General features: G+C 38.5%; 2 protein-coding genes across 3 annotated transcripts in view; one reads left to right on the forward strand and one right to left on the reverse strand.

Moving 5' to 3' along the window:
* Fsn (F-box synaptic protein) overlaps positions 1 to 10,881 on the forward strand; it is a 40,656-nt gene extending 29,775 nt beyond the window's left edge. For both annotated transcript variants that reach the window (XM_053795251.1, XM_053795252.1), the window contains one exon: positions 10,223 to 10,881. In XM_053795251.1, the coding sequence (XP_053651226.1) occupies positions 10,223 to 10,317 (95 nt within the window). In that variant the 3' untranslated portion in view covers positions 10,318 to 10,881. The remainder of the gene's footprint in view (positions 1 to 10,222) is intronic.
* The window catches only part of TrpRS (Tryptophanyl-tRNA synthetase), a 92,259-nt gene that overhangs the window by 9,876 nt on the left and 54,698 nt on the right, over positions 1 to 27,685 (reverse strand). The gene's annotated exons all lie outside the window — the stretch shown is intronic.

Below are 27,685 nucleotides of genomic sequence, written 5' to 3' on the forward strand. Positions count from 1 at the left end.
TTATCACACTGGCCGATTCCCACCAAGGCAGGGTGGCCCGAAAAAGAAAAACTTTCACCATCATTCACTCCATCACTGTCTTGCCAGAAGGGTGCTTTACACTACAGTTTTTAAACTGCAACATTAACACCCCTCCTTCAGAGTGCAGGCACTGTACTTCCCATCTCCAGGACTCAAGTCCGGCCTGCCGGTTTCCCTGAACCCCTTCATAAATGTTACTTTGCTCACACTCCAACAGCACGTCAAGTATTAAAAACCATTTGTCTCCATTCACTCCTATCAAACACGCTCACGCATGCCTGCTGGAAGACCAAGCCCCTCGCACACAAAACCTCCTTTACCCCCTCTCTCCAACCTTTCCTAGGCCGACCCCTACCCTGCCTTCCTTCCACTACAGACTGATACACTCTTGAAGTCATTCTGTTTCGCTCCATTCTCTCTACATGTCCAAACCACCTCAACAACCCTTCCTCAGCCCTCTGGACAACAGTTTTGGTAATCCCGCACCTCCTCCTAACTTCCAAACTACGAATTCTCTGCATTATATTCACACCACACATTGCCCTCAGGCATGACATCTCCACTGCCTCCAGCCTTCTCCTCGCTGCAACATTCATCACCCATGCTTCACACCCATATAAGAGCATTGGTAAAACTATACTCTCATACATTCCCCTCTTTGCCTCCAAGGACAAAGTTCTTTGTCTCCACAGACTCCTAAGTGCACCACTCACTCTTTTCCCCTCATCAATTCTATGATTCACCTCATCTTTCATAGACCCATCCGCTGACACGTCCACTCCCAAATATCTGAATACATTCACCTCCTCCATACTCTCTCCCTCCAATCTGATATTCAATCTTTCATCACCTAATCTTTTTGTTATCCTCATAATCTTACTCTTTCCTATATTCACCTTTAATTTTCTTCTTTTGCACACCCTATAAAAATTCATCCACCAATCTCTGCAACTTCTCTTCAGAATCTCCCAAGAGCACAGTGTCATCAGCAAAGAGCAGCTGTGACAACTCCCACTTTGTGTGTGATTCTTTATCTTTTAACTCCACGCCTCTTGCCAAGACCCTCGCATTTACTTCTCTTACAACCCCATCTATAAATATATTAAACAACCACGGTGACATCACACATCCTTGTCTAAGGCCTACTTTTACTGGGAAATAATTTCCCTCTTTCCTACATACTCTAACTTGAGCCCCACTATCCTCGTAAAAACTCTTCACTGCTTTCAGTAACCTACCTCCTACACCATACACTTGCAACATCTGCCACATTGCATCCCTATCCACCCTGTCATACGCCTTTTTCAAATCCATAAATGCCACAAAGACCTCTTTAGCCTTATCTAAATACTGTTCACTTATATGTTTCACTGTAAACACCTGGTCCACACACCCCCTACCTTTCCTAAAGCCTCCTTGTTCATCTGCTATCTACTCTTAATTCTTTCAATAATAACTCTACCATACACTTTACCAGGTATACTCAGCAGACTTATCCCCCTATAATTTTTGCACTCTCTTTTATCCCCTTTGCCTTTATACAAAGGAACTATGCATGCTCTCTGCCAATCCCTAGGTACCTTACCCTCTTCCATACATTTATTAAATAATTGCACCAACCACTCCAAAACTATATCCCCACCTGCTTTTAACATTTCTATCTTTATCCCATCAATCCCGGCTGCCTTACCCCCTTTCATTTTACCTACTGCCTCACGAACTTCCCCCACACTCACAACTGGCTCTTCCTCACTCCTACAAGATGTTATTCCTCCTTGTCCTATACACGAAATCACAGCTTCCCTATCTTCATCAACATTTAACAATTCCTCAAAATATTCCCTCCATCTTCCCAATACCTCGAACTCTCCATTTAATAACTCTCCTCTCCTATTTTTAACTGACAAATCCATTTGTTCTCTAGGCTTTCTTAACTTGTTAATCTCACTCCAAAACTTTTTCTTATTTTCAACAAAATTTGTTGATAACATCTCACCCACTCTCTCATTTGCTCTCTTTTTACATTGCTTCACCACTCTCTTAACCTCTCTCTTTTTCTCCATATACTCTTCCCTCCTTGCATCACTTCTACTTTGTAAAAACTTCTCATATGCTAACTTTTTCTCCCTTACTACTCTCTTTACATCATCATTCCACCAATCGCTCCTCTTCCCTCCCGCACCCACTTTCCTGTAACCACAAACTTCTGCTGAACACTCTAACACTACATTTTTAAACCTACCCCATACCTCTTCGACCCCATTGCCTATGCTAATATAGTATATCTAATGTTAATATATATCTGTGTCCCCCAGATGAAAGTGGAGATAAAGGACCAACGATGTCAATAGCTACTCTTTCAAAAGGTACCGTAAAGACTGGCATTTTGACCATAGGTACTCGCCTGGTACCTCGGGAAGATGACAGTTGGCAAACTTTACACGATCTACAATAGGTAGTGACATCTGAGGACATTTTTGGCCAAAAATAGGTTTCCCTAATTTTATTTAAGGTTTTACGATGCGAGAAATGTCCGGCTACTGGCAGGTCATGAGCCATTTTAAGAACAGTCTCTCTGCATTGACTTGGAACAACTAAGATGGAATAGTCTATCTCATCTGAATTTAATTTGAATACTGACTTGTACAAGATACCTTTTATATATTCAAATTTATATGAAAAGTTTTTCCTTTGGATCACTTGATTTTGTTTAGCGGCATTATGGCAATTCTGAAGAGAAGGGCAATTACGTTGTAAATTGACAAAGGAGTCCTTCGATATATCTAAAGGCTTAAAGTCAGGGAAAATCGAAGGATGGACAGTAGGGGAAGCATGGGCTTTGGTCTGAGCCCTAGTCAAGACATTTATGGTATCGGAGGTGATATCTTCAAACTTTGCCAATATCCCAAACCCCTCCTTTAAAGTGCAGGCATTGTACTTCCCATTTCCAGGACTCAAGTCCGACTATATGAAAATAACCGGTTTCCCCGAATCCCTTCACTAAATATTACCCTGCTCACACTCCAACAGATCGTCAGGTCCCAAGTACCATTCGTCTCCATTCACTCCTATCTAACACGCTCACGCATGCTTGCTGGAAGTCCAAGCCCCTCGCCCACAAAACCTCCTTTACCCCCTCTCTCCAACCCTTTCGAGGACGACCCCTACCCCGCCTTCCTTCCCCTATAGATTTATATGCTTTCCATGTCATTCTACTTTGATCCATTCTCTCTAAATGACCAAACCACCTCAACAACCCCTCTTCTGCCCTCTGACTAATACTTTTATTAACTCCACACCTTCTCCTAATTTCCACACTCCGAATTTTCTGCATAATATTTACACCACACATTGCCCTTAAACATGACATCTCCACTGCCTCCAACCGTCTCCTCGCTGCTGCATTTACCACCCAAGCTTCGCACCCATATAAAAGTGTTGGTACTACTATACTTTCATACATTCCCTTCTTTGCCTCCATAGATAACGTTTTTTGACTCCACATATACCTCAACGCACCACTCACCTTTTTTCCCTCATCAATTCTATGATTAACCTCATCCTTCATAAATCCATCCGCCGACACGTCAACTCCCAAGTATCTGAAAACATTCACTTCTTCCATACTCCTCCTCCCCAATTTGATATCCAATTTTTCTTTATCTAAATCATTTGACACCCTCATCACCTTACTCTTTTCTATGTTCACTTTCAGCTTTCTACCTTTACACACATTCCCAAACTCATCCACTAACCTTTGCAATTTTTCTTTAGAATCTCCCATAAGCACAGTCTCATCAGCAAAAAGTAACTGTGTCAATTCCCATTTTGAATTTGATTCCCCAAAATTTAATCCCACCCCTCTCCCGAACACCCTAGCATTTACTTCCTTTACAACCCCATCTATAAATATATTAAACAACCATGGTGACATTACACATCCCTGTCTAAGACCTACTTTTACCGGGAAATAGTCTCCCTCTCTTCTACACACCCTAACCTGAGCCTCACTATCCTCATAAAAACTCTTTACAGCATTTAATAACTTACCACCTATTCCATATACTTGCAACATCTGCCACATTGCTCCTCTATCCACTCTATCATATGCCTTTTCTAAATCCATAAATGCAATAAAAACTTCCCTACCTTTATCTAAATACTGTTCACATATATGCTTCAATGTACAAGATACCTTTTATATATTCAAATTTATATGAAAAGTTTTTCCTTTGGATCACTTGATTTTGTTTAGCGGCATTATGGCAATTCTGAAGAGAAGGGCAATTACGTTGTAAATTGACAAAGGAGTCCTTCGATATATCTAAAGGCTTAAAGTCAGGGAAAATCAAAGGATGGACAGTAGGGGAAGCATGGGCTTTGGTCTGAGCCCTAGTCAAGACATTTATGGTATCGGAGGTGATATCTTCACTTTCATCTAACAAGTGAACCGGTGATCCTACTACCTCGCTTTCGAGAGTAGCATCACTGGTTTTTAATCCCACATGAATCTCCCGAGACATTGTCTCATCTGAACTTTCGAGGGGCTTCTCCGACTCTACAGGAAGAGGATCTGAAACACCTATGTCCATCTTTGGTGATGAAAGGTCAACCTCAGAAGGAAGAATGGCACCTTTTACATTACCTATTAGTACGGAGCAAGAAGTGATGGGAGCTAGTATGGCTTCAGACCAACCTGTGAACCATTTAGACCTAATGTAACAACGGATGGTAGGAAAAGTGTACGGCCCAAGTAGTCTGAAAGTATAGCAGAGGAATGAGTTTCTTTAAGATTAGGGAACAGCTTATCAGAAATTACTATACATGTGCATCCAGTGTCTCGTAAAATGGTAGATACATTAAGTCCATTAACTGTTCCTGAACAGAAGGGTGCTTGGTCATTACAGTCTTTAAAACATCTTCCAGCTTTTTGGACATTCTTAGAAGGACAATCTGGACGTTTATGTCCCTTAACACCACACAAATGACAAACAGGAATAAAAGAAGTCATTTTACTTTCCACTAGAGGCTTTGATTTCTTAAGGTCTAATGAACCCTTGCCCTTAGGGTTCAATCCCTTTAGGTCTTTATAGGAATTGTGAGCCTCAGCATACAGGTCAGCAGCCTCACCAACTTCCTCAGCTTTAATCAGGTTACGTTCTCTAATGAATGTTCATATCTGGTGAGGAAGAGCTGTTAGGAACTGGTCAGCAACCATGAAGTCTCTAAGAGATTCATAACTGTGATCAATTCCTGAACTCTCTATCCAAAAGTCGAACAAACGAAAGAGTGTTACCTGTAGCTGCTGAAAGTTCTGGCCAGGCTGTTAGGTGGCATACCTGAAATCTTTCCTGTAAGAATTTGTGGTTTTTTGATATGCTTTAAGGATCGCCTTCTTCAGTAGGTTATAATTACATATGATATCATGTGACAAAGTTGCATAGATATTCAAAGCAGTACCAGAAAATAACATTCCTAACCTAGTAGCCCAGGTGTCAGCAGGCCATTCACAGAGGGTAGCGGTATTTTCAAACCTGATAATGTAAGAAGTTATGTCTTCCCCCTCTGTGAAGGGAGGTAAATTAGGTGTTGGAATATGTGCACTAGCTGCACGTTGTTCCATTACTCCTTCATCTAATTGCTGTTGTGAGAAAGTTAACTTCTTATTCTCTAATTCAAGGCGAGTTTGTTCGAGCTCGCGATCCTTTTCTCTCTCTCCCTTAACTCATATTCTCTGTCCTTTGCTCTTTCCTCAAGTTCCCTTAATTTAACCTGTTCCTCACGTATATTAGCTTGTTCCTCACGTACTCTAGCTCTCTCCTCACGATCAAATCTATCACGCTCCTTTTTGTCTTCTCTTTCGATTCTCTCTCTCTCCTTTTTCTCTTCTCTTTCCCTTTCTAACTGTCTTTCTTCTCTCTCAATTCTCTCTTTCAAGTCTTTCCTGGATCTTAGCACTAATGAAAGATTCTAAATTTTTCCCTGTTATTCCTAACTTACTTCCAGCATTCATCCAAAACTGGTATTCATCCATACTTGCAAGAATAACTTAAACTATCAGGGGAAATGAAACGGGTATTAAAGAAAACGGAGGGTTCAATTCCTGCTCCGCTCAAACTGCAAAAAATCAGAGGGCTCGATCCCTACTTCAATTAAACTATGTATTAATGAAAACGAAGGGTTCTATGCCGGCTCCGAGCAAACAGTAAGTAGAATGGGGTCACTTGACCATCCAATCTTCTCACCAACAAATCAAGAGTGCCCTATGACAGTTCCCTTGATATAATAAAGAGCTCAATGAAACAAGTTGTCACTGGAAAATCTCGGGTCCCTAGAGTCTAATCCTCCAAAGTGTTTCAAGCTCACAAGAAAGGTGGCAGAATTAAATATTATATCCTGTCTGACTTGACTTACAATAAATTGAGACTATAACAATCACCAAATCTTTTAAATACCTGTACCGTAGTCCTACCATAGAGAATGATTACTCATGGCTGGTGGTAACTGTCTGGGGTATGCGGCGTTGAAGTTCCAATGGTAGATTCGAGATGGAGTTGAATCTTGATTCAGTAGAGTTGATCCTGGCAAGGTCGCCACTTGTGAAGGCTTACTCAGCCCTGTAACAACTTCAGACAGTATTACCAAGGCTGGCTCCTCCTCAGGAAAATTAGTGAATAGAAAAAGAAATAATAACAGACAAACATAAACACTTTATTATATAGAAAATATAAAATATAAAACACTTAAATATGAAATATTAATCCTACATTTAACCCTTTGACTGTTTTCGACGTATAAATACGTCTTACGAGCCAATGTTTCTGACGTATATATACTCAATAATTCTAGCGGCTTCAAATCAAGCGGGAGAAAGCTGGTAGGCCCACATGTGAGAGAATGGGTCTGTGTGGTCAGTGTGCACCACATAAAAAAAATCCTGCAGCACACATTGCGTAATGAGAAAAAAAAAAAACTCTGATCGTTTTTTTGGAATAAAACGCCGACTTTGAGGTGTATTTTCGTATAGTATTTATCGTTGTATTCACGTTTTCATGGTCTTAGGTGATAAAATGGAAAACATATTACAGAAATAGAGATGATTTTCATTACTTTGACGATGAAAACGACCTTGAAACTGAGCTCAAAGTAGCGAAAATGTTTGATTTTTACCAATGTTCAGGAGTAAATAAATCACACCACACGTCCAATACACGTCAACTGGGGAGTCTAATATTCTTTCACTAGTGCACTGATATTATTTATACCATTTTTACAATAATGCAGTAGTCTGCATAACAGTAAATTTTGTATTTTTTTGTATGAATAAAAAATCAAAATAGAAAGCAATAATAATATAAGAGGGGCCTAGAGATGTGACTAATGAACAGAGCATATGTTATTTTAGTGCCACGAATGTCTACCTTGTTTATTCTGGACCCTATTTTGAAATTGGCATCTTTTTTAGTTTGCGTGAAATTGGCCAAATTGCCAATTTCTGACCATATTGGGTAGTCCAAATTAGTAAATGGGAGGTTTCTTGTACTCAGCTGATAGATAAAATGGAGTTCTAAAGAAATAGCTATGAGTTTGGTCAACTGGAACAATGGAATTGGCTGAAAATAGGGCTCAAAGTCGGCGAAATCGCCGATACGTATATGTCGCCGAGACCGCTAACTTCGCGGGAGCATAATTACATGAGTTTTCGACCAAATTTCGAACTTTTGGTGTCATTACCATCGGGAAAAGATTCTCTATCATTTCATAAGAAAAAATAATTTTTTTTTTTCAAAAATTGAGCGACATAGAATGACAGTTTCAGAAAGGGGCCTGAAACAGTCAAAGGGTTAAGAAAATGAAAAATGAAAAATATAAATGATAACTGAATTTAATGCTAATATATATAGGGGTGTCTGGTGTTGGTGACACTGTTGTTGAAATCGTAGCCGTTGCTGATGTAGGGGGGGGTCACAGGTGTTGGTGACCATCACTGGCTAGTTCTTCGCAGAGTATCGCCGTGAGTAGTATCCCGATGACAGGAAAGCAGGTTCTTTACCGCTGCAATGATGTGGGGTTACGTCCTGCAATTTCATACAGGTGCACAGGTAATTAAATCCAAAATGGGACGTCTCCAGGACGTTAGTCCGTCTCCTGTTCTTCTCGTTGATTGACAGGTGACCCTCTCTGTCATCCAAGCTGGAAAGATAGACAGGTTACCCACTGCTTAAGAAATCACTCTCCATGGTAAGTACAATACCCAAAAGATGTGGTGATTATTACAACAGTCAACCTAGAGCAAGACTGAAAGGACTAAGTTTGTTATTGGTCAAAAGTGACGCTTTCAACCAATAAATCCACTAGAATACAAGGCAGGCATGTACTTACAGTAGTGTTGGGAGCTGTGAGTCGAGTGATTTACTGTTTGACCAGAGCCCCCACACGTCACCTTTGGGGGGGGGAGAAAAGGCGAGAATAGCGGGAGCTTGACTTACCCTACCTTAACAAGTAGCCGGCAGTGAAACTATTGTTACTATATACTCCCTCTCTATTCCTATCTATTGAACTTTTCCCTTTGTACTTTTTCATCGTACAAGTTTTTATTTTTTTTTATTTAAAAGTATCCATGTACAGGTCTCCCTCAACATTCGCGAGGGTTAGGGGATCAAGAGCCTCGCGAATGTTGAAAAACCGTGAATGTTTGGTGCCCCAATATATTGTAGGGAAATGTATTACAATACTGCTTCCTTAACTTGTTGAACCATGAATAATCATAAAATACATGAAAACAACGTAATTTGTACTAAATATATACATGTTATGCTTTAATAACGTATGTTATTTAATAACATGTATGTTAATAACATTTATGTTATTAAATACCACAGACCACCACTGCCTCCACCAATGCCTCCACCACTGCGCGTCCCTACTACCCTCCCTCCGACCCCCGCAACTGGCAGCCAGCCCTCCCACCACTCAGTGTGGTGAGTGTTTTGTTTGTTCATTATTTGCTATTAAACTACAGTATAAATAATCTAAACCCATTCATGACTGCATATTGGAATGGCTATTAGGAAAGGTATTAGACGGTGACATCATGTGTTTACTCTTGAACACTGCAAAGAATCGAACATTTCTGCTATTGCTAATAATAACAATAGTAATAATAATAATAATAATAACAATAGTAATAATGATAATAATAATAATAAATACGATATAATTGAAGAAGGAAATTGTACAAAAATACGAGGGAGTGGTTGACACATCGTCAGTGTGACTTTGTTTATGCTGGAGTGAACATTAGTCTCCCTGCTCTTCCAAACATTTCACAATAATTCAGCAGTTGAGGCAGTGGTATTTAATAACATATATGTTATAAATAATAATAGTACATGTTATTAATAACATGTATTATTATTAACATGTATGTATTTAATAACATATGCTATAAATAATAATAGTACATATTATTAATAACATGTATTATTATTATTAACATGTATGTTATTAAATACCATTGCCTCAATCACTGCCTATACCACTCCAGTCACACTCAGTCTACAAGCACCAAACAATGAATTATTGTGAGATGTTTGGAAGAGCAGGGAGACTAATGTTCACTCCAGCATAAACAAAGTCACACTGACCATGTGTCAACCACTCCCTCATATTTTTGTACAATTTCCTTTTTCAATTATATCATATTTTATTATTATTATTATTATTATTATTATTATTATTATTATTATTATTATTATTATTATTATTATTATTACTATTGTTATTATTAGCTGTAGCAGAAATGTTTAATTCTTAGCAGTGTTCAAGAGTAAACACATGATGTCACCGTCTAATACCTTTCCTAATAGCCATTCCAATATGCAGTCATGAATGGGTTTACATTATTTATACTGTAGTTTAATAGCAAATAATGAACAAACAAAACACTCACCACACTGAGTGGTGGGAGGGCTGGCTGCCAGTTGCGGGGGTCAGAGGGAGGGTAGTAGGGACTCACAGGTGGCGGGAAACTTAAATATGATTTGGCGGCTGAGAATTTGGGGGTTGGGAATTCGCGAATGTGTGAAGCCCGTGAAAGTTGAAAACGTGAATGTTGAGGGAGACCTGTATTTATTTTAAATGATGCGTCATTGCAATGTGTTATAATATGTACTGCATTTAAATTGTCTGGTACTTTCAGGACTGCCAGACAAACAGTTGTATCCTTCAGTATCTGCTGTATATGGTAACACAGAGGTTTCTATGGTATACCTAGGGCCGCCGCTGGATGGCTGACCCACCGTATTTTTAGTACATACAATGCCAGACTGTAGAGCGCAACATGGTTCCTCGCTCATCTCAAGGGATTGTCCGCCCAAACTGTTTCCTTCGTTGTGACGGATGTGTGGTGAGGATTACGGACTAGTAACTAGCTGCTCCTAGTGACACCTAATGTTAATAATTTAAGTGAAAGGAGCTTAACAGAAAAACTAGATCAACCATGATGATATAGCCTTGATAAGCTATGCATCATACTGTGGTGAGAATCTTTTTCATACTTTAAACACATAGGAAATAAGAGTAAGGATAAACTTCTTAAGGTGTGAATTAAATACTTGTCATAAATACAAGCTATTTATGCCTTAATCAGTTTTTTGACCTGGATTAGTAAACGGTTTGAAATGAGATCATTGTCACAGTTCATCTACAATGAGTCAAAAAGCATGCCTAACAGAGTTTACCTCTGCAATGTATGCAATGTGCCTTGAAAAACATAATACTACTGGAGTAAAACTTGATTTGATGTCACTTTTTATCAAACTAAGGCTTTTTAATTATTTGTATCAGTGAGTGTGTATGTGGGGGAGGGGAGGGCTGGGTGACTGTATATGTATATACATTGTGTGTGTGAATATCTCATATATATATTTATATATACATGTACATGTATATATGTGTATGTATGTAATACATACATATATATATATATATATATATATATATATATATATATATATATATATATATATATATATATATATATATATATATATATATATATATATATATATATATATATATATATATGCCATATTATGTAATAAAATATTCCTATTGGTAAAAAAATAATAGTTTAAAAGATGGGGTGGTAGGGGAAGTGGAATATTCAAACGGCTTCAGGAAGAAATCCAAATATTCCTCCTTGAAGCCTGAGGCTATGGGTCCCACAATTTACAAGAGGTGGATTATATATAATATATATATATATATATATATATATATATATATATATATATATATATATATATATATATATATATATGCCTATTGGTAAAAAAAAAATAGTTTAAAAGATGGGGTGGTAGGGGAAGTGGAATATTCAAACGGCTTCAGGAAGAAATCCAAATATTCCTCCTTGAAGCCTTTTTATCCACTTCTCCGAGGCTATGGGTCCCACAATTTACACCAGAGGTGGACCCCATTATATATAATATATATATATATATATATATATATATATATATATATATATATATATATATATATATATATATATATATATATATATATATATATATATATATATATATTTATATATTTATATATTATATATATATATATATATATATATATATATATATATATATATATATATATATATATATATATATATATATATATATATATATATATATATATATATTCATACACATACATACTGTATATAACTGACTTTTTAGAGAGGTAAAATATTAAGATATTAATCATTAGAACTCAGTATTGTAACAAGGAATATCAGCTCCCAAATTTGATGCCTTGATGGTGATTTTTTGAAGAGCTAAAATAATGTTGCCAATTTGAATGTACAATTTTATAGGGTTTTGTTAATTTAAGTAAATTTGAATTATATACGAGTGCTTCTAGTTCACCTTTTTTGTTTTGTTAATTTTCAAGTTGACATAATGACCACTGTCCTCTTATGAAAAAGGCAGTCCAGTCAACTGTCATTGGTTCTGTGGTTTGGTAATTCATTCCTCAAACTCCCACCTCTTTGTGTTCATTCACCTGTGCTTGAATTGGCACAACTTCTAGTCATTTATATAGAATAAGACAGTCTTGTGAACCAAGGATTGTTGGTAGAAAGTCATGTATAATTAGAATTTCTATGGTTATTTTATTAAAAGTTTCATTGTTTCCATATGTTGCTTTATTTATTAAAACAAAGTTAAGCCACTGGCTTGGCTTGTGTTTTCTGCTCAATCTTATTTTTAAAAAAATGTTATGATTTTAAAGTCGTTTTAGTTTTTGAAAAGACAACACTATGGTGCTTTCGTTATTGATTCCACTATATTAGTTGGATGGTGAGTATAGTACGTATTTGTATCCTTTACTTGCAGGTCATTCCAATTGGCATAGGCCCAGAAATACATTCCTAATTTTTGCAGTTTTCAATTGTGCCATATTATTCATTTAGAGGGAATCTATTACGTATATTAATTTGTAGTTTACATAAATTTGGGTTCAATACCCTAAGAGCATTGGCTGTAGTAAAGGAAAGCATTAATTCTTTTTTGTATATTACATGATATTAATCAATAAATTCATTCTTAATATATTACATTTCATTTATAAGATGTATTCTTAAGTAAAAATGGCAAACTTGTATTCAAAGAGCAAAGGTTTAATTTTACTGTAAAGTTTGTAAATGTTGTGATTACGTAAGAATGCTTGTTTGTTCAAGCGTATTGAGAATGTCAAGTTGCCAATAATTTATTCCTTTGTTATTCTGTTATTTATTTTTGTACAGATCATTATTATACACATCTGTGCGATATTTGTGGTGAGCGAGCAACAAATCTTCCATAGTTAATGTAAATGTGTGTGTGTTGCAAGTGTTGCATAAACCTTGGCAAAGGATGAACAAGTACAGTACAACACATAAAACTCAGTGCAATTACTACAATTAATACTTACATATAAGGCAACCCAAATGTTGCTGGTTTATTGTGATTTTTCAAAACTGACTGTGTTGAAGTCTTTGTACATACAGTAAGTCAAATGCCATTCTTAAGAACTTCCAAGATGTGATGGTGGTATAGGACTAAGATCAGTTTGAGACATAAACATCCCTCATAGTTTTTTATGAATTTAATGAAGTTATAACTTTTTACTATTAGTAATTTAGACTGATCATGAGTTGATCTTAGCATTCAGGGAATATGTAATTTTTATATACTCTATACAATAATTTTTAAGTGTGTGTGTGTATATGTATATATTTTTTTTTTTTCAACAAGTCGGCCATCTCCCACCAAGGCAGGGTGATCCAAAAAGAAAGAAAATCCCCAAAACGAAAATACTTTCATCATCATTCAACGCTTTCACCTCACTCATACATAATCACTGTTTTTGCAGAGGTGCCCAGATACAACAGTTTAGAAGCATATATAAAGATATCCCTCCAAACTGCCAATATCCCAAACCTCTGCTTTAAAGTGCAGGCATTGTACTTCCCATTTCCAGTACTCAAGTCTGGCTATATAAAAATAACTGGTTTCCCTGAATCCCTTCACAAAATATTACCCTGCTCACACTCCAACAGCTCGTCATGTCCCAAAAACCATTCATCTCCATTCACTCCTCTTTAACATGCTGGCGCACGCTTGCTGGAAGTCTAAGCCCCTCGCCTACAACACCACCTTTACCCCTCCCTCCATATATATATATATTCTTTCTTTCTTCTTTCAACAAACCGGCCGTATCCCACCAAGGCAGGGTGGCCCAAAAAGAAAAACGAAAGTTTCTCTCTTTAAATTTAGTAATTTATACAGGAGAAGGGGTTACTAGCCCCTTGCTCCTGGCATTTTAGTTGACTTTTACAACAATCATGGCTTATGGAGGAAAGATTCTTATTCCATTTCCCCATGGATATAAAAGGAAAAGCAATAAGAACAAGAACTATTAAGATAAAATCAAAGAAAACTCAGATGAGTGTGTATACATAAATGTATACATGTGTGTGTAGTGTGACCTAAGTGTAAGTAGAAGTAGCAAGACGTACCTGAAATCTTGCATGTTTATAAGACAGAAAAAAGACACCAGCAAACTTACCATCATGTAAAACAATTACAGGCTTCCATTTTATGCTCACTTGGCAGCACGGTAATACCTCCCTGGGTGGTTATATATATCTTTGTATATGCTTCTAAACTGTTGTATCTGGGTGCCTCTGCAAAGGCAGTGATTATGTATGAGTGAAGTGAAAATGTTGAATGATGATGAAAGTATTTTCTTTTTGGTGATTTTCTTATTTTTTTTTTTTTTGGTCACCCTGCCTCAGTGGGAGATGGCCGACTTGTTGAAAAAAAAAAAAAAATATATATATATATATATATATATATATATATATATATATATATATATATATATATATATATATATATATATATATATATATACACACATATATATACACACATACACACACACACACTTACACACATACATATACACACACACACACACTTACACACACACATATACACACACACACACACTTACACACACACATATACACACACACACACACACATATACACACACTTACACACACACATATACACACACACACACACACACATATACACACACACACACACACATATATACACACATATATACACATATATACACACACATATACACACACACACACACACACACACACACACATATACACACACATATACACACACATATACACACACATATACACACACATATACACACATATACACACACATACACACACACATACACACACACATACACACACACATACACACACATATACACACACATATACACACATATATACACATATACACACACATGCACACACACATGCACACACATATACACACACACACACACACACACATATACATATACATACACATACATATACACACACATACACATATACACACACACATACACACACATATACACACACATATACACACACATATACACACATATATACACACATATATACACATATACACACACATACACATACACTATATACACACATATATATACACACATACACACACACATGCACGCACACACACACACATGCACACACATATACACACACATATACACACACATATACACACACATATACACACACATACACATACACATACACACACATACGCACATGCACGCACGCACGCACGCACGCAAAGGTTTGCAACAAGACTAGTCCCAGAGCTAAGAGGTATGTCCTACGAGGAGAGGTTAAGGGAAATCAACCTGACAACACTGGAGGACAGGAGAGATAGGGGGGACATAATAACGACTTACAAAATACTGAGATGAATTGACAAGGTGGACAAAGACAGGATGTTCCAGAGACTGGACACAGCAACACAGGGACACAGTTGGAAGCTGAAGACACAGATGAATCACAGGGATGTTAGGAAGTATTTTTTCCGCCACAGAGAAGTCAGGAAGTGGAATAGTTTGGGAAGCAATGTAGTGGAGGCAGGATCCATACATAGTTTTAAGCAGAGGTACGATAAAGCTCATGGTTCAGGGAGAGTGGCCTAGTAGCGACCAGTAAAGAGGCGGGCCCAGGAGCTTGGACTCGACCCCTGCAACCTCAACTAGGTGAGTACACACACACACACACACAGAGAGGGAATGTACTCCAGTGGATCAAAGAGTATCTTAGGAAAAGAGGCATTAGAATGGGTAATATTAAGTGGCAGGGTTCCACAAGGATCGGTGCTGTTTCTGGTTTATGTGAGACAATGTAGATGGGATTGATTCAGATATATCCCTGTTTGCTGATGTAAAACTAATGAGGGTAATAAAAACAGATGATTACGGGGAAGACTCCGAAGAGGATCTGGACAAATTGCAACAATGCTGTAATTGGCTGAGAGTTGAAGGTAAGATGTTAGGCAACCTCCCAGGAAGCCAGCTCAATCCTTGATGCTCGAGATCACTTCACCACCATGGTACAAAATGCTAGATTTCTAGCGAGACTGATAGATATGTTTTCCCTAACATCAGCCAAAGCATGCTTAGTAGTCTTACTAGACACCTAACGTTTTGTGCTATGATGGTGTCGTGGCCTAGAGCGTCAAGAGTTTAGCTGGCTTCCTGGGAGGCTGCCTAAATGCCTTGGGTTTGAATCTCAGTGGCAATATTGTTCTTGGCTTTAAAACCACTTATTTCCGTGGCTGCATTGGTACTTGCCTAATTGTGGTTACAGGGGTCAAGTCATGGTGTGTGTGTGTGTGTGTGTGTGTGTATATATATATATATAAATGTATGTATGTAAAGTTTCACAGTCAGTTTTGAAACTATTCCTAATGCTTGAATGATTCAGGTTTCTATGTGTCAAAGTTGAATGTAAGTTTACTTTTATTTGTTATTGAATGCACTGTTCTACTCAGTTTCTTTGATTCATGTAATATGACACTGTTAATGTATATAATATTAAAATATTTCACTGACACTTGCATTTGTTTTGCAAGCTGTCCATAAAGTCAAATGCTTTTTACATAAATTATATGAAATATACTGTCTTTGCCAAGTAAATGGGTTTAAAATTTAATACAGCTTATTCTGTGAAATTATCGATTTTCTCTTCAGGTCATTGTACTTTCTTATAGTATACAGGAAATAAATTATTTGCAATATATGTAGTAAATGATATGTTGCATTGAGTGTTGGGGTCTGTGGTACATGTTATTTTGTCCTAAAATGGGTAGCTGTAAAAAAGAAATTAAAGTTTGCTAATTTTTTAAAGAAAGTGTGTAGATGTTTTGGTGATTTTTTTTTCAACTTTGTAATTTTTTTTTTTTTTGTATAGTCTTGAAGAATGACTTGTAAATTGAGTGACTGTTAAATATTAAATTACTATAGCCTAATCCTGTTTAAAAAATTAATCTTGCACATACAGTATTTTGTATGGTCTGATAGGGTAGGAAAAATACTGTTCAGTATTTTGTTATGTTAGCTAGTATTACCCAGCATGTTCACTTTTTGTAAATATATTTAACATTTGTAAATATTCGTTTATCTCTCATTATAGCACAGAAGACAGGGATGATACATGTATCTTGTGCACACATTATGTGTACTTTATGTACACTTCTCTTTTGATAAGGCTGGTGCAGCAACATGTGTGAACAGTGCCTGGATACAATGAAATTTCTAAATTTTTAAAATACTGTACGTGGTACCTGTATTGATAAAAATTAATTGCTTTTGTATTCACTTTAAAAAGCATTTTTATATACTACTATATATGCTGTATTGTGTGAGCTGCTCACCACAACAACCATCATATTTCATCACTATTTAAAATAAAGTCAGAATCACTGCAAAACTCTTTTACTTACTGATTTAATAGCTTAAGTCACTTCTATGTGCTGCACTCAAAATACAATGGAACTCTGACTACTTATAATATCATTTATTATTACTTCTTAATATAAAGTATTCTGTTACTCGAGGGCATGTGTAGCACATGCGGAACTATCCCTAGACAGTTGGTTACCAGTCATCTCTAATTTATTGTTGAAAACAGTTGCAGTGTGGAAATTTTGTTGTAAAATTAGTGTTGAAGTATTTGCAGTGCAGAAACACTAATACAAATTTTGTGTCAAAAGCAATTACAGTGCTGGAACACACACAACAAATCTACATCGTTGATTTTTCTATCATAGACAAAGCCAAGTTAAAAGTACCCGCATTGTTAAGATTGATGATATTGTGATCAACAATATTCTTATTTCAGAAATTGGATATCAAATAAAACCTAAGAAGGTTTAAGACAAATGAGGAGAATGTAAATATTGCTAAGCCATAAGAATACAAATACTCAGTAGTGTGTTCAAAGTACCACTGGAGTCAAGATAAGTAAAACAAGACTTAAATATAAGTTTTGCTTAAACAGTTAAATTTGAAATATTTGACTTGACTTTTTAGGGGTAAAATATTAAGATAATATGAAAATCCTTGTTTGAGAGGTACCATTTAGTTTCAGTTAGGAGACAAAAAAAAATACAGCAAAGTACTGTGTATGAAAAATGTTAACATCAGGGGAAGTAACAAGTGTATGCGCAGCATAACTTAAGCCAAAGAATTTGAGAGTAGTCAAATACTTTATCTCATTGCTTGTTAACCCTTAAACTGTCCAAACGTAGATCTACGTTTTTTCAACATTTGAAAGTATGTAAAAAAAACGTAGAGCTTTTTATTTTTTACATTTGGAAACGTGTAAAAAAACTTTGATATACGTTTTTTTTTTTATTGAAAATATGTAAAAAGAAACGTAGATCTACTTTTGGAGCACTACGTATGTGAACGTAGATCTGTTTGGACAGTTTAAAGGTTAAGTGCAACTAAGATGCACTAATACAGTATACTACTTAAAGCTACATAAATAATTTGTTAATGCTGCTGTTATTCTTTTGCAGAGCTTACCTCGTTATTAATTCTGTCAACCTCTTTCTTGATATCCAGATAACCCAAGAATTCTTTATCAAACTAACTTTAAACATGAAAATCCTATAATGACAGAGAAAGTATAATACTGTTTTTGGGAGGTTTAGCCTTTTGGTAAACACAATGATCTAATTTTGTTGGATGAAATGGAGCCTTCATCTCCAGGCAACATCTCTACAACAAATCAACTGATCAGCATCAAACTTGGACACATCCAGTGAAGAGATGGGGGCCAGGAGCAATGAATTGATCCCTGCAACCACAAACAGGTAAGTACACTCAAAACACCACTCGCACAAATCTACCATCTCTCTGCCTTGGCCTGTCACTAGGACCATCGGCTACCTTGTGTCCTATACATGTATAGATTTAGTGCTTGATTATAACAATCATACTGCATCCTTTCACACACAGGCTATATAAAAACATGTGTCAATGGCAAAAAAACTATTAAACCCACCCAAAGTAGGTTACTTTATTTCTTCTTGTCTAACAACCCCCCCCCCCACCAATGAGGTTTCTTGACCCTGTTGGGGTGCTCAGATCGAACCTGACTGCTTCATCCCCTTAACCGTTGTATGATCCTTACAGGTTCAAATTCAAATTTTTATTTCTTTTTATGCTATAGGAAGATAATGTAGTTTACATGTAGTAAAACATTGTTAGGCACAAAAGAAAGCCACTAGCATGCATTACATTTCGGGCAAACTATAGAACTGTATGACCTGTGTGGGTTTAGCACTTAGTTATAATAATCATCTATTTCTACATGTACAAGGTATACAAACCATAGTCAACATCAATGACATACTACTATATATAAAGTCCCTTGTTATGCAGAGTATTTTGGGCAAATTAGGTCAACTAACACCCAGGTGCCTATTTTACTGATAGCTGAACATGGTTGGTGTCTTAAGGAAACACATCCTAATGTTTTCACCCATACTGGAGATCGAACCACAGACATGAGTGTGCAAGCTGAGTGCGTTAGCAATCGAGCTATGAGACACTCACTTATTTTTTATTTTTCTTTTTATTATCACACTGGCCGATTCCCACCAAGGCAGGGTGGCCCGAAAAAGAAAAACTTTCACCATCATTCACTCCATCACTGTCTTGCCAGAAGGGTGCTTTACACTACAGTTTTTAAACTGCAACATTAACACCCCTCCTTCAGAGTGCAGGCACTGTACTTCCCATCTCCAGGACTCAAGTCCGGCCTGCCGGTTTCCCTGAACCCCTTCATAAATGTTACTTTGTTCACACTCCAACAGCACGTCAAGCATTAAAAACCATTTGTCTCCATTCACTCCTATCAAACACGCTCACGCATGCCTGCTGGAAGTCCAAGCCCCTCGCACACAAAACCTCCTTTACCCCCTCCCTCCAACCTTTCCTAGGCCGACCCCTACCCCGCCTTCCTTCCACTACAGATTGATACACTCTTGAAGTTATTCTGTTTCGCTCCATTCTCTCCACATGTCCGAACCACCTCAACAACCCTTCCTCAGCCCTCTGGACAACGTTTTTGGTAATCCCGCACCTCCTCCTAACTTCCAAACTACAAATTCTCTGCATTATATTCACACCACACATTGCTCTCAGACATGACATCTCCACTGCCTCCAGCCTTCTCCTCGCTGCAACATTCATCACCCATGCTTCACACCCATATAAAAGCGTTGGTAAAACTATACTCTCATACATTCCCCTCTTTGCTTCCAAGGACAAAGTTCTTTGTCTCCACAGACTCCTAAGTGCACCACTCACCCTTTTCCCCTCATCAATTCTATGATTCACCTCATCTTTCATAGACCCATCCACTGACACATCCACTGAATACATTCACCTCCTCCATACTCTCTCCCTCCAATCTGATATCCAATCTTTCATCACCTAATCTTTTTGTTATCCTCATAACCTTACTCTTTCCTGTATTCACTTTCAATTTTCTTCTTTTGCACACCCTACCAAATTCATCCACCAATCTCTGCAACTTCTCTTCAGAATCTCCCAAGAGCACAGTGTCATCAGCAAAGAGCAACTGTGACAACTCCCACTTTGTGTGATTCTTTATCTTTTAACTCCACGCCTCTTGCCAAGACCCTCGCATTTACTTCTCTTACAACCCCATCTATAAATATATTAAACAACCATAGTGACATCACACATCCTTGTCTAAGGCCTACTTTTATTGGGAAATAATTTCCCTCTTTCCTACATACTCTAACTTGAGCCTCACTATCCTCGTAAAAACTCTTCACTGCTTTCAGTAACCTACCTCCTACACCATACACCTGCAACATCTGCCACATTGCCCCCCTATCCACCCTGTCATACGCCTTTTCAAAATCCATAAATGCCACAAAGACCTCTTTAGCCTTATCTAAATACTGTTCACTTATATGTTTCACTGTAAACACCTGGTCCACACACCCCCTACCTTTCCTAAAGCCTCCTTGTTCATCTGCTATCCTATTCACCGTCTTACTCTTAATTCTTTCAATAATAACTCTACCATACACTTTGCCAGGTATACTCAACAGACTTATCCCCCTATAATTTTTGCACTCTCTTTTATCCCCTTTGCCTTTATACAAAGGAACTATGCATGCTCTCTGCCAATCCCTAGGTACCTTACCCTCTTCCATACATTTATTAAATAATTGCACCAACCACTCCAAAACTATATCCCCACCTGCTTTTAACATTTCTATCTTTATCCCATCAATCCCGGCTGCCTTACCCCCTTTCATTTTACCTACTGCCTCACGAACTTCCCCCACACTCACAACTGGCTCTTCCTCACTCCTACAAGATGTTGTTCCTCCTTGCCCCATACACGAAATCACAGCTTCCCTATCTTCATCAACATTTAACAATTCCTCAAAATATTCCCTCCATCTTCCCAATACCTCTAACTCTCCATTTAATAATTCTCCTCTCCTATTTTTAACTGACAAATCCATTTGTTCTCTAGGCTTTCTTAACTTGTTAATCTCACTCCAAAACTTTTTCTTATTTTCAACAAAATTTGTTGATAACATCTCACCCACTCTCTCATTTGCTCTCATTTTACATTGCTTCACCACTCTCTTAACCTCTCTCTTTTTCTCCATATACTCTTCCCTCCTTTCATCACTTCTACTTTGTAAAAACTTCTCATATGCTAACTTTTTCTCGCTTACTACTCTCTTCACATCATCATTCCACCAGTCGCTCCTCTTCCCTCCCGCACCCACTTTCCTGTAACCACAAACTTCTGCTGAACACTCTAACACTACATTTTTAAACCTACCCCATACCTCTTCGACCCCATTGCCTATGCTCTCATTAGCCCATCTATCCTCCAATAGCTGTTTATATTTTACCCTAACTGCCTCCTCTTTTAGTTTATAAACCTTCACCTCTCTCTTCCCTGATGCTTCTATTCTCCTTGTATCCCATCTACCTTTTACTCTCAGTGTAGCTACAACTAGAAAGTGATCTGATATATCTGTGGCCCCTCTATAAACATGTACATCCTGAAGTCTACTCAACAGTCTTTTATCTACCAATACATAATCCAACAAACTACTGTCATTTTGCCCTACATCATATCTTGTATACTTATTTATCCTCTTTTTCTTAAAATATGTATTACCTATAACTAAACCCCTTTCTATACAAAGTTCAATTAAAGGGCTCCCATTATCATTTACACCTGGGACCCCAAACTTACCTACCACACCCTCTCTAAAAGTTTCTCCTACTTTAGCATTCAGATCCCCTACCACAATTACTCTCTCACTTGGTTCAAAGGCTCCTATACATTCACTTAACATCTCCCAAAATCTCTCTCTCTCCTCTGCATTCCTCTCTTCTCCAGGTGCATACACGCTTATTATGACCCACTTTTCGCATCCAACCTTTACTTTAATCCACATAATTCTTGAATTTACACATTCATATTCTCTTTTCTCCTTCCATAATTGATCATTCAACATTACTGCTACCCCTTCCTTTGCTCTAACTCTCTCAGATACTCCAGATTTAATCCCATTTATTTCCCCCCACCGAAACTCCCCTACCCCCTTCAGCTTTGTTTCGCTTAGGGCCAGGACATCCAACTTCTTTTCATTCATAACATCAGCAATCATCTGTTTCTTGTCATCCGCACTACATCCACGCACATTTAAGCATCCCAGTTTTATAAAGTTTTTCTTCTTCTCTTTTTTAGTAAATGTCTACAGGAGAAGGGGTTACTAGCCCATTGCTCCCGGCATTTAAGTCGCCTCATACGACACGCATGGCTTACGGAGGAAAGATTCTTTTCCACTTCCCCATGGACAATAGAAGAAATAAAGAGGAACAAGAGCTATTTAGAAAAAGGAGAAAAACCTAGATGTATGTATATATATATGCATGTGCGTGTCTGTGAAGTGTGACCAAAGTGTAAGTAGGAGTAGCAAGATATCCCTGTTATCTAGCGTCTTTATGAGACAGAAAAAGAAACCAGCAATCCTACCATCATGCAAAACAGTTACAGGTTTCTGTTTCACAGTCATCTGGCAGGACGGTAGTACTTCCCTGGGTGGTTGCTGTCTACCAACCTACTACCTTAATATATAATAATTGAGCAAACTAGTCAAGATAAAAAGTTTATCATTTCATGGTATGAAAGAAACAGAAAATACAGGAATTAATACTGTCATTCATAATAATTTCAATCTACCCATTTTGTATTGCTCTATCCTACCTCTGTCCCTCCCCTTCCCTTTTTTGCCATCGATCTTATGGCCCAACATAAAAATAGTCTTACCCCACCAATTACTATATTTATGAGGGAGACTTAAAACCGTGGGTCATACATCGCCTGGGGAGTTTCGGTCCAATTCCCTGGAACAAGAGCCCCTTGCCGGCATCAGGGAACCTTCCTTGAGGGTGATGGGGCTTACCTACCCACCACCGAGCGGTGGGGCCCACCGGTCACTACCGTTTGGGGTCCCACCCGCCAACACTGTTCGGGGCCCCACCCAGCCCACTACTGAACGGATTATCTTATGACACTCATGTTAAGTGATTTTTCTTAGCCTGACTAATAAACCAAGAATAACAGGATGCCATACACTCAAGTCCCTTGTACATGGTGCACAGGCAGGCTGCAGCGAACACTATGAGCATCATGAGGTGGTTATAAAATAAGGCGATCTGGAAAAAGCGATGGAAAATACTCAGTTTTAAGAGTGGGTATGATATGGCTCATGAATAGGAATAATTCAAATGTGACCGTTTGTGAGTAGTTGAGAAGTGGGTCCAAGAGAAAATACCCAACTCCCAGAACCAGAAGATGAGTATGACTTAAAAGATAATGTAGGGGGGCTGAGTGGGGATAAATGAGATGGGGAGAATGAGGAATTAGCTGGAGGATGTTTCCGGGGTCCATGACCAGGCCTCGTGGTGGATCGGCCTGATTAACCAGGCTGTTACTGCTGGACTCAGGCAAACTGACGTACGAACCACCTCCCGGGTGGTCAGGTTCTGATTTTAAATGCCTATCCAGCTTCCAGGGGTCTATTGGTAATCTCCCTTATATATACTGGGAGATAAGATAAGATATCGTTCGGATTTTTAACCCCGGAGGGTTAGCCACCCAGGATAACCCAAGAAAGTCAGTGCGTCATCGAGGACTGTCTAACTTATTTCCATTGTGGTCCTTAATCTTGTCCCCCAGGATGCGACCCACACCAGTTGACTAACACCCAGGTACCTATTTGCTGCTAGGTGAACAGGACAACAGGTGTAAGGAAACGTGTCGAAATGTTTCCACCCGCCGGGAATCGAACCCGGGCCCTCCGTGTGTGAAGCGGGAGCTTTAGCCACCGGGCCACTGACACTGATGGTGTTGTTTCTTAGCGTACACATGGCGCCCTTGCTTTTCGTTGGGAGGATGTTGCACCGCCTGGGAGAATGAGGAAGACGTAGGGAGAATGAGGAAGACGTAGGGAGAATGAGGAAGACGTAGGGTGAATGAGGAAGACGTAGGGGAGAATGAGGAAGACGTAGGGTGAATGAGGAAGACGTAGGGAGAATGAGGAAGACGTAGGGAGAATGAGGAAGACGTAGGGAGAATGAGGAAGACGTAGGGTGAAAGACGTAGAGGAAAGACGTAGGGAATGAATGAGGAAGACGTAGGGTGAATGAGGAAGACGTGAGAATGAGGAAGACGTAGGGTGAATGAGGAAGACGTAGGGAGAATGAGGAAGACGTAGGGAGAATGAGGTAAGAATGAGGAAGACGTAGGGAGAATGAGGAAGACGTAGGGTGAATGAGGAAGACGTAGGTGAATGAAAGACGTGAGAATGAAAGACGTAGTAGGAAGACGTAAATGAGGAAGACGTAGGGAGACTGAGGAAGACGTAGGGAGAATGAGGAAGACGTAGGGAGAATGAGGAAGACGTAGGGAGAATGAGGAAGACGTAGGGAGAATGAGGAAGACGTATGGTGAATGAGGAAGACGTATGGTGAATGAGGAAGACGTAGGGTGAATGAGGAAGACGTAGGGTGAATGAGGAAGACGTAGGGAGAATGAGGAAGACGTAGGGAGAATGAGGAAGACGTAGGGTGAATGAGGAAGACGTAGGGTGAATGAGGAAGACGTAGGGTGAATGAGGAAGACGTAGGGAGAATGAGGAAGACGTAGGGTGAATGAGGAAGACGTAGGGTGAATGAGGAAGACGTGGGGAGAATAAGGACGTAGGGTGAATGGGGAAGACGTAGGGTGAATGAGGAAGACGTAGGGAGAATGAGGAAGACGTAGGGTGAATGAGGAAGACGTAGGGAGAATGAGGAAGACGTAGGGTGAATGAGGAAGACGTAGGGAGAATGAGGAAGACGTAGGGTGAATGAGGAAGACGTAGGGTGAATGAGGAAGACGTAGGGTGAATGAGGAAGACGTAGGGAGAATGAGGAAGACGTAGGGTGAATGAGGAAGACGTAGGGAGAATGAGGAAGACGTAGGGAGAATGAGGAAGACGTAGGGAGAATGAGGAAGACGTGGAGTGAATGAGGAAGACGTGGAGTGAATGAGGAAGACGTAGGGTGAATGAGGAAGACGTGGAGTGAATGAGGAAGACGTAGGGTGAATGAGGAAGACGTAGGGAGAATGAGGAAGACGGAGAATGAGGAAGACGTAGGGTGAATGAGGAAGACGTAGGGTGAATGAGGAAGACGTAGGGTGAATGGGGAAGACGTAATAAGGAGGGAGGGAGAGCAAGACAGGAGAGGCAACACATGAACTACGGATGATACACATAATAGTCTCTTTGTAAACCTTTTCTGTTTGTTTAATTTGAAGCGAGGAAGATAACTTTTTGATTGGGGAATTACACCCAAGTCGATGCCAGATCAGCCGGGCTGTGGTTCGTATGTTGGACTACATGCGGCCAGCAGTAACAGCCTGGCTGATCAGGCCCTGATCCACCAGGAGGCCTGGTAATGGACCGGGCCGCGGGGGTGTTGACCCCCAGAATACCCTCCAGGTAGATTGCGTATACTCTGAAATAACGGCAGGCATCAAAATGCTAAGATACGCACTTAATAAGACAGTTGTTGATCAAGTATGTTGTCCATCACAAAGGGTAGCGCTAAATTCGCAGGGGTCAGAGCCTGTGAATTCAGAGGTAATCAGTCCTTTCTAAAAATTTCTTTTATACATTTTCCTTTCTAAAATTTTCTCTTATACATTTAAATATATATTTTTTTCATATATGTTAATATAAGAATTAATAATTTTGTACAAAAAGAAACTTAAAAAACTCACCTAACCTTATTATAACAAGCGCAATTTAATTTAGCCTAATCTAACTAAATGTATTTTATAAAAGTTTACAATAATTTAATAATAACAAACACAATGAAATATTTTTTTAGTTAGGTTCAGAATGATTTTTGCGAAATTATTGCATACACAAATTTTCACTTGCCTTATTTGGCAAGAAGAGCGTTGATATTTAAGCAAAAATCGCAAGTTTTACCTATTTCTTGAGTTATAAAGTTGTCAGGAAGTGGAACAGCCTAGCAAGTGACATAGTGGAGGCAGGAACCATACATAGTATTAAGACGAGGTTTGATAAAGCTCATGGAGCAGGGAGATAGAGGACCTAGTAGCAATCAGTGAAGAGGCTGGGGCCAGGAACTATGAATCGACCCCTGCAACCACAAATAGGTGAGTACATACAAGAAATGAAGGCAAAGAAACTGGCCAAGGGATATGGGAGGCGTCATAGGTTACTAGTTAGGCTTTTCCAAGAGTTCTTATCTGCCATGAAAGTTAAGTCTGACACACCTTAAATGTAACAAAGTAGCCGTTCCTTCCCCATTAAAAGGCATGTGATAACTTAATTCCCTGACAACTTGACTCCTAGGTTGTCTCCATGGCTTGTATAAATTCGTAATTGTTGTAGCACTAGCAACTACATGGAGCCATGTTGCAAGGTTTACTTGCAATAAGACACATCCTGCGTCTTCAATATAAGGCAACAGTAGCTTTAACACTCCATCACTACTAAACTTCATGACAACTGAAGCCTTTTGTGTCCCAACTGCGAGCCTCGTAGCAGAAGTAACCTTAATTAAAGACTCAGGAGAAGGGGAGGCAACATGTACCCAAACAACACTGTGGACATCACAAAGTTGTGCACCAGCTAGTGTTTGGTAAGTATTTGTACCTGTGATGGGGAGCAGCCACACCTCGACTCGAACTTTTTCAACTCATCCAAGTCTGTTGGACTCAGGAAAAATCTTTTCGCTTCATGTGAGAGAGATATATGTGAGGTTAAGATAACCTCACATATATTTCTCTCACTGCTCCCAAATACGGCCAACTCCTTCTTCCTAAGAAGTTAAAAAAATAATAAGTTATTTCTTCTCTTATTGACTGAACGGGATATATTTAATCTAAATTCGAATTCTGGAATTTAATGTCTAATGCAAAAAAAAAAAGTACCTATACACACATCAGACTATAACCAAAATAATTTGTCTTTTAATCTACTTACATACACACACATTCATCAATACTTATTTGTATACATTTATTGACCTTAAATTCATATATGTAATGTTTATTGCCCTTGTAGTCTAGGTTAAG

The sequence above is a fragment of the Cherax quadricarinatus genome, chromosome 78 (assembly GCF_038502225.1).
Source record: "Cherax quadricarinatus isolate ZL_2023a chromosome 78, ASM3850222v1, whole genome shotgun sequence".
Taxonomy (NCBI): Eukaryota; Metazoa; Arthropoda; class Malacostraca; order Decapoda; family Parastacidae; genus Cherax; species Cherax quadricarinatus.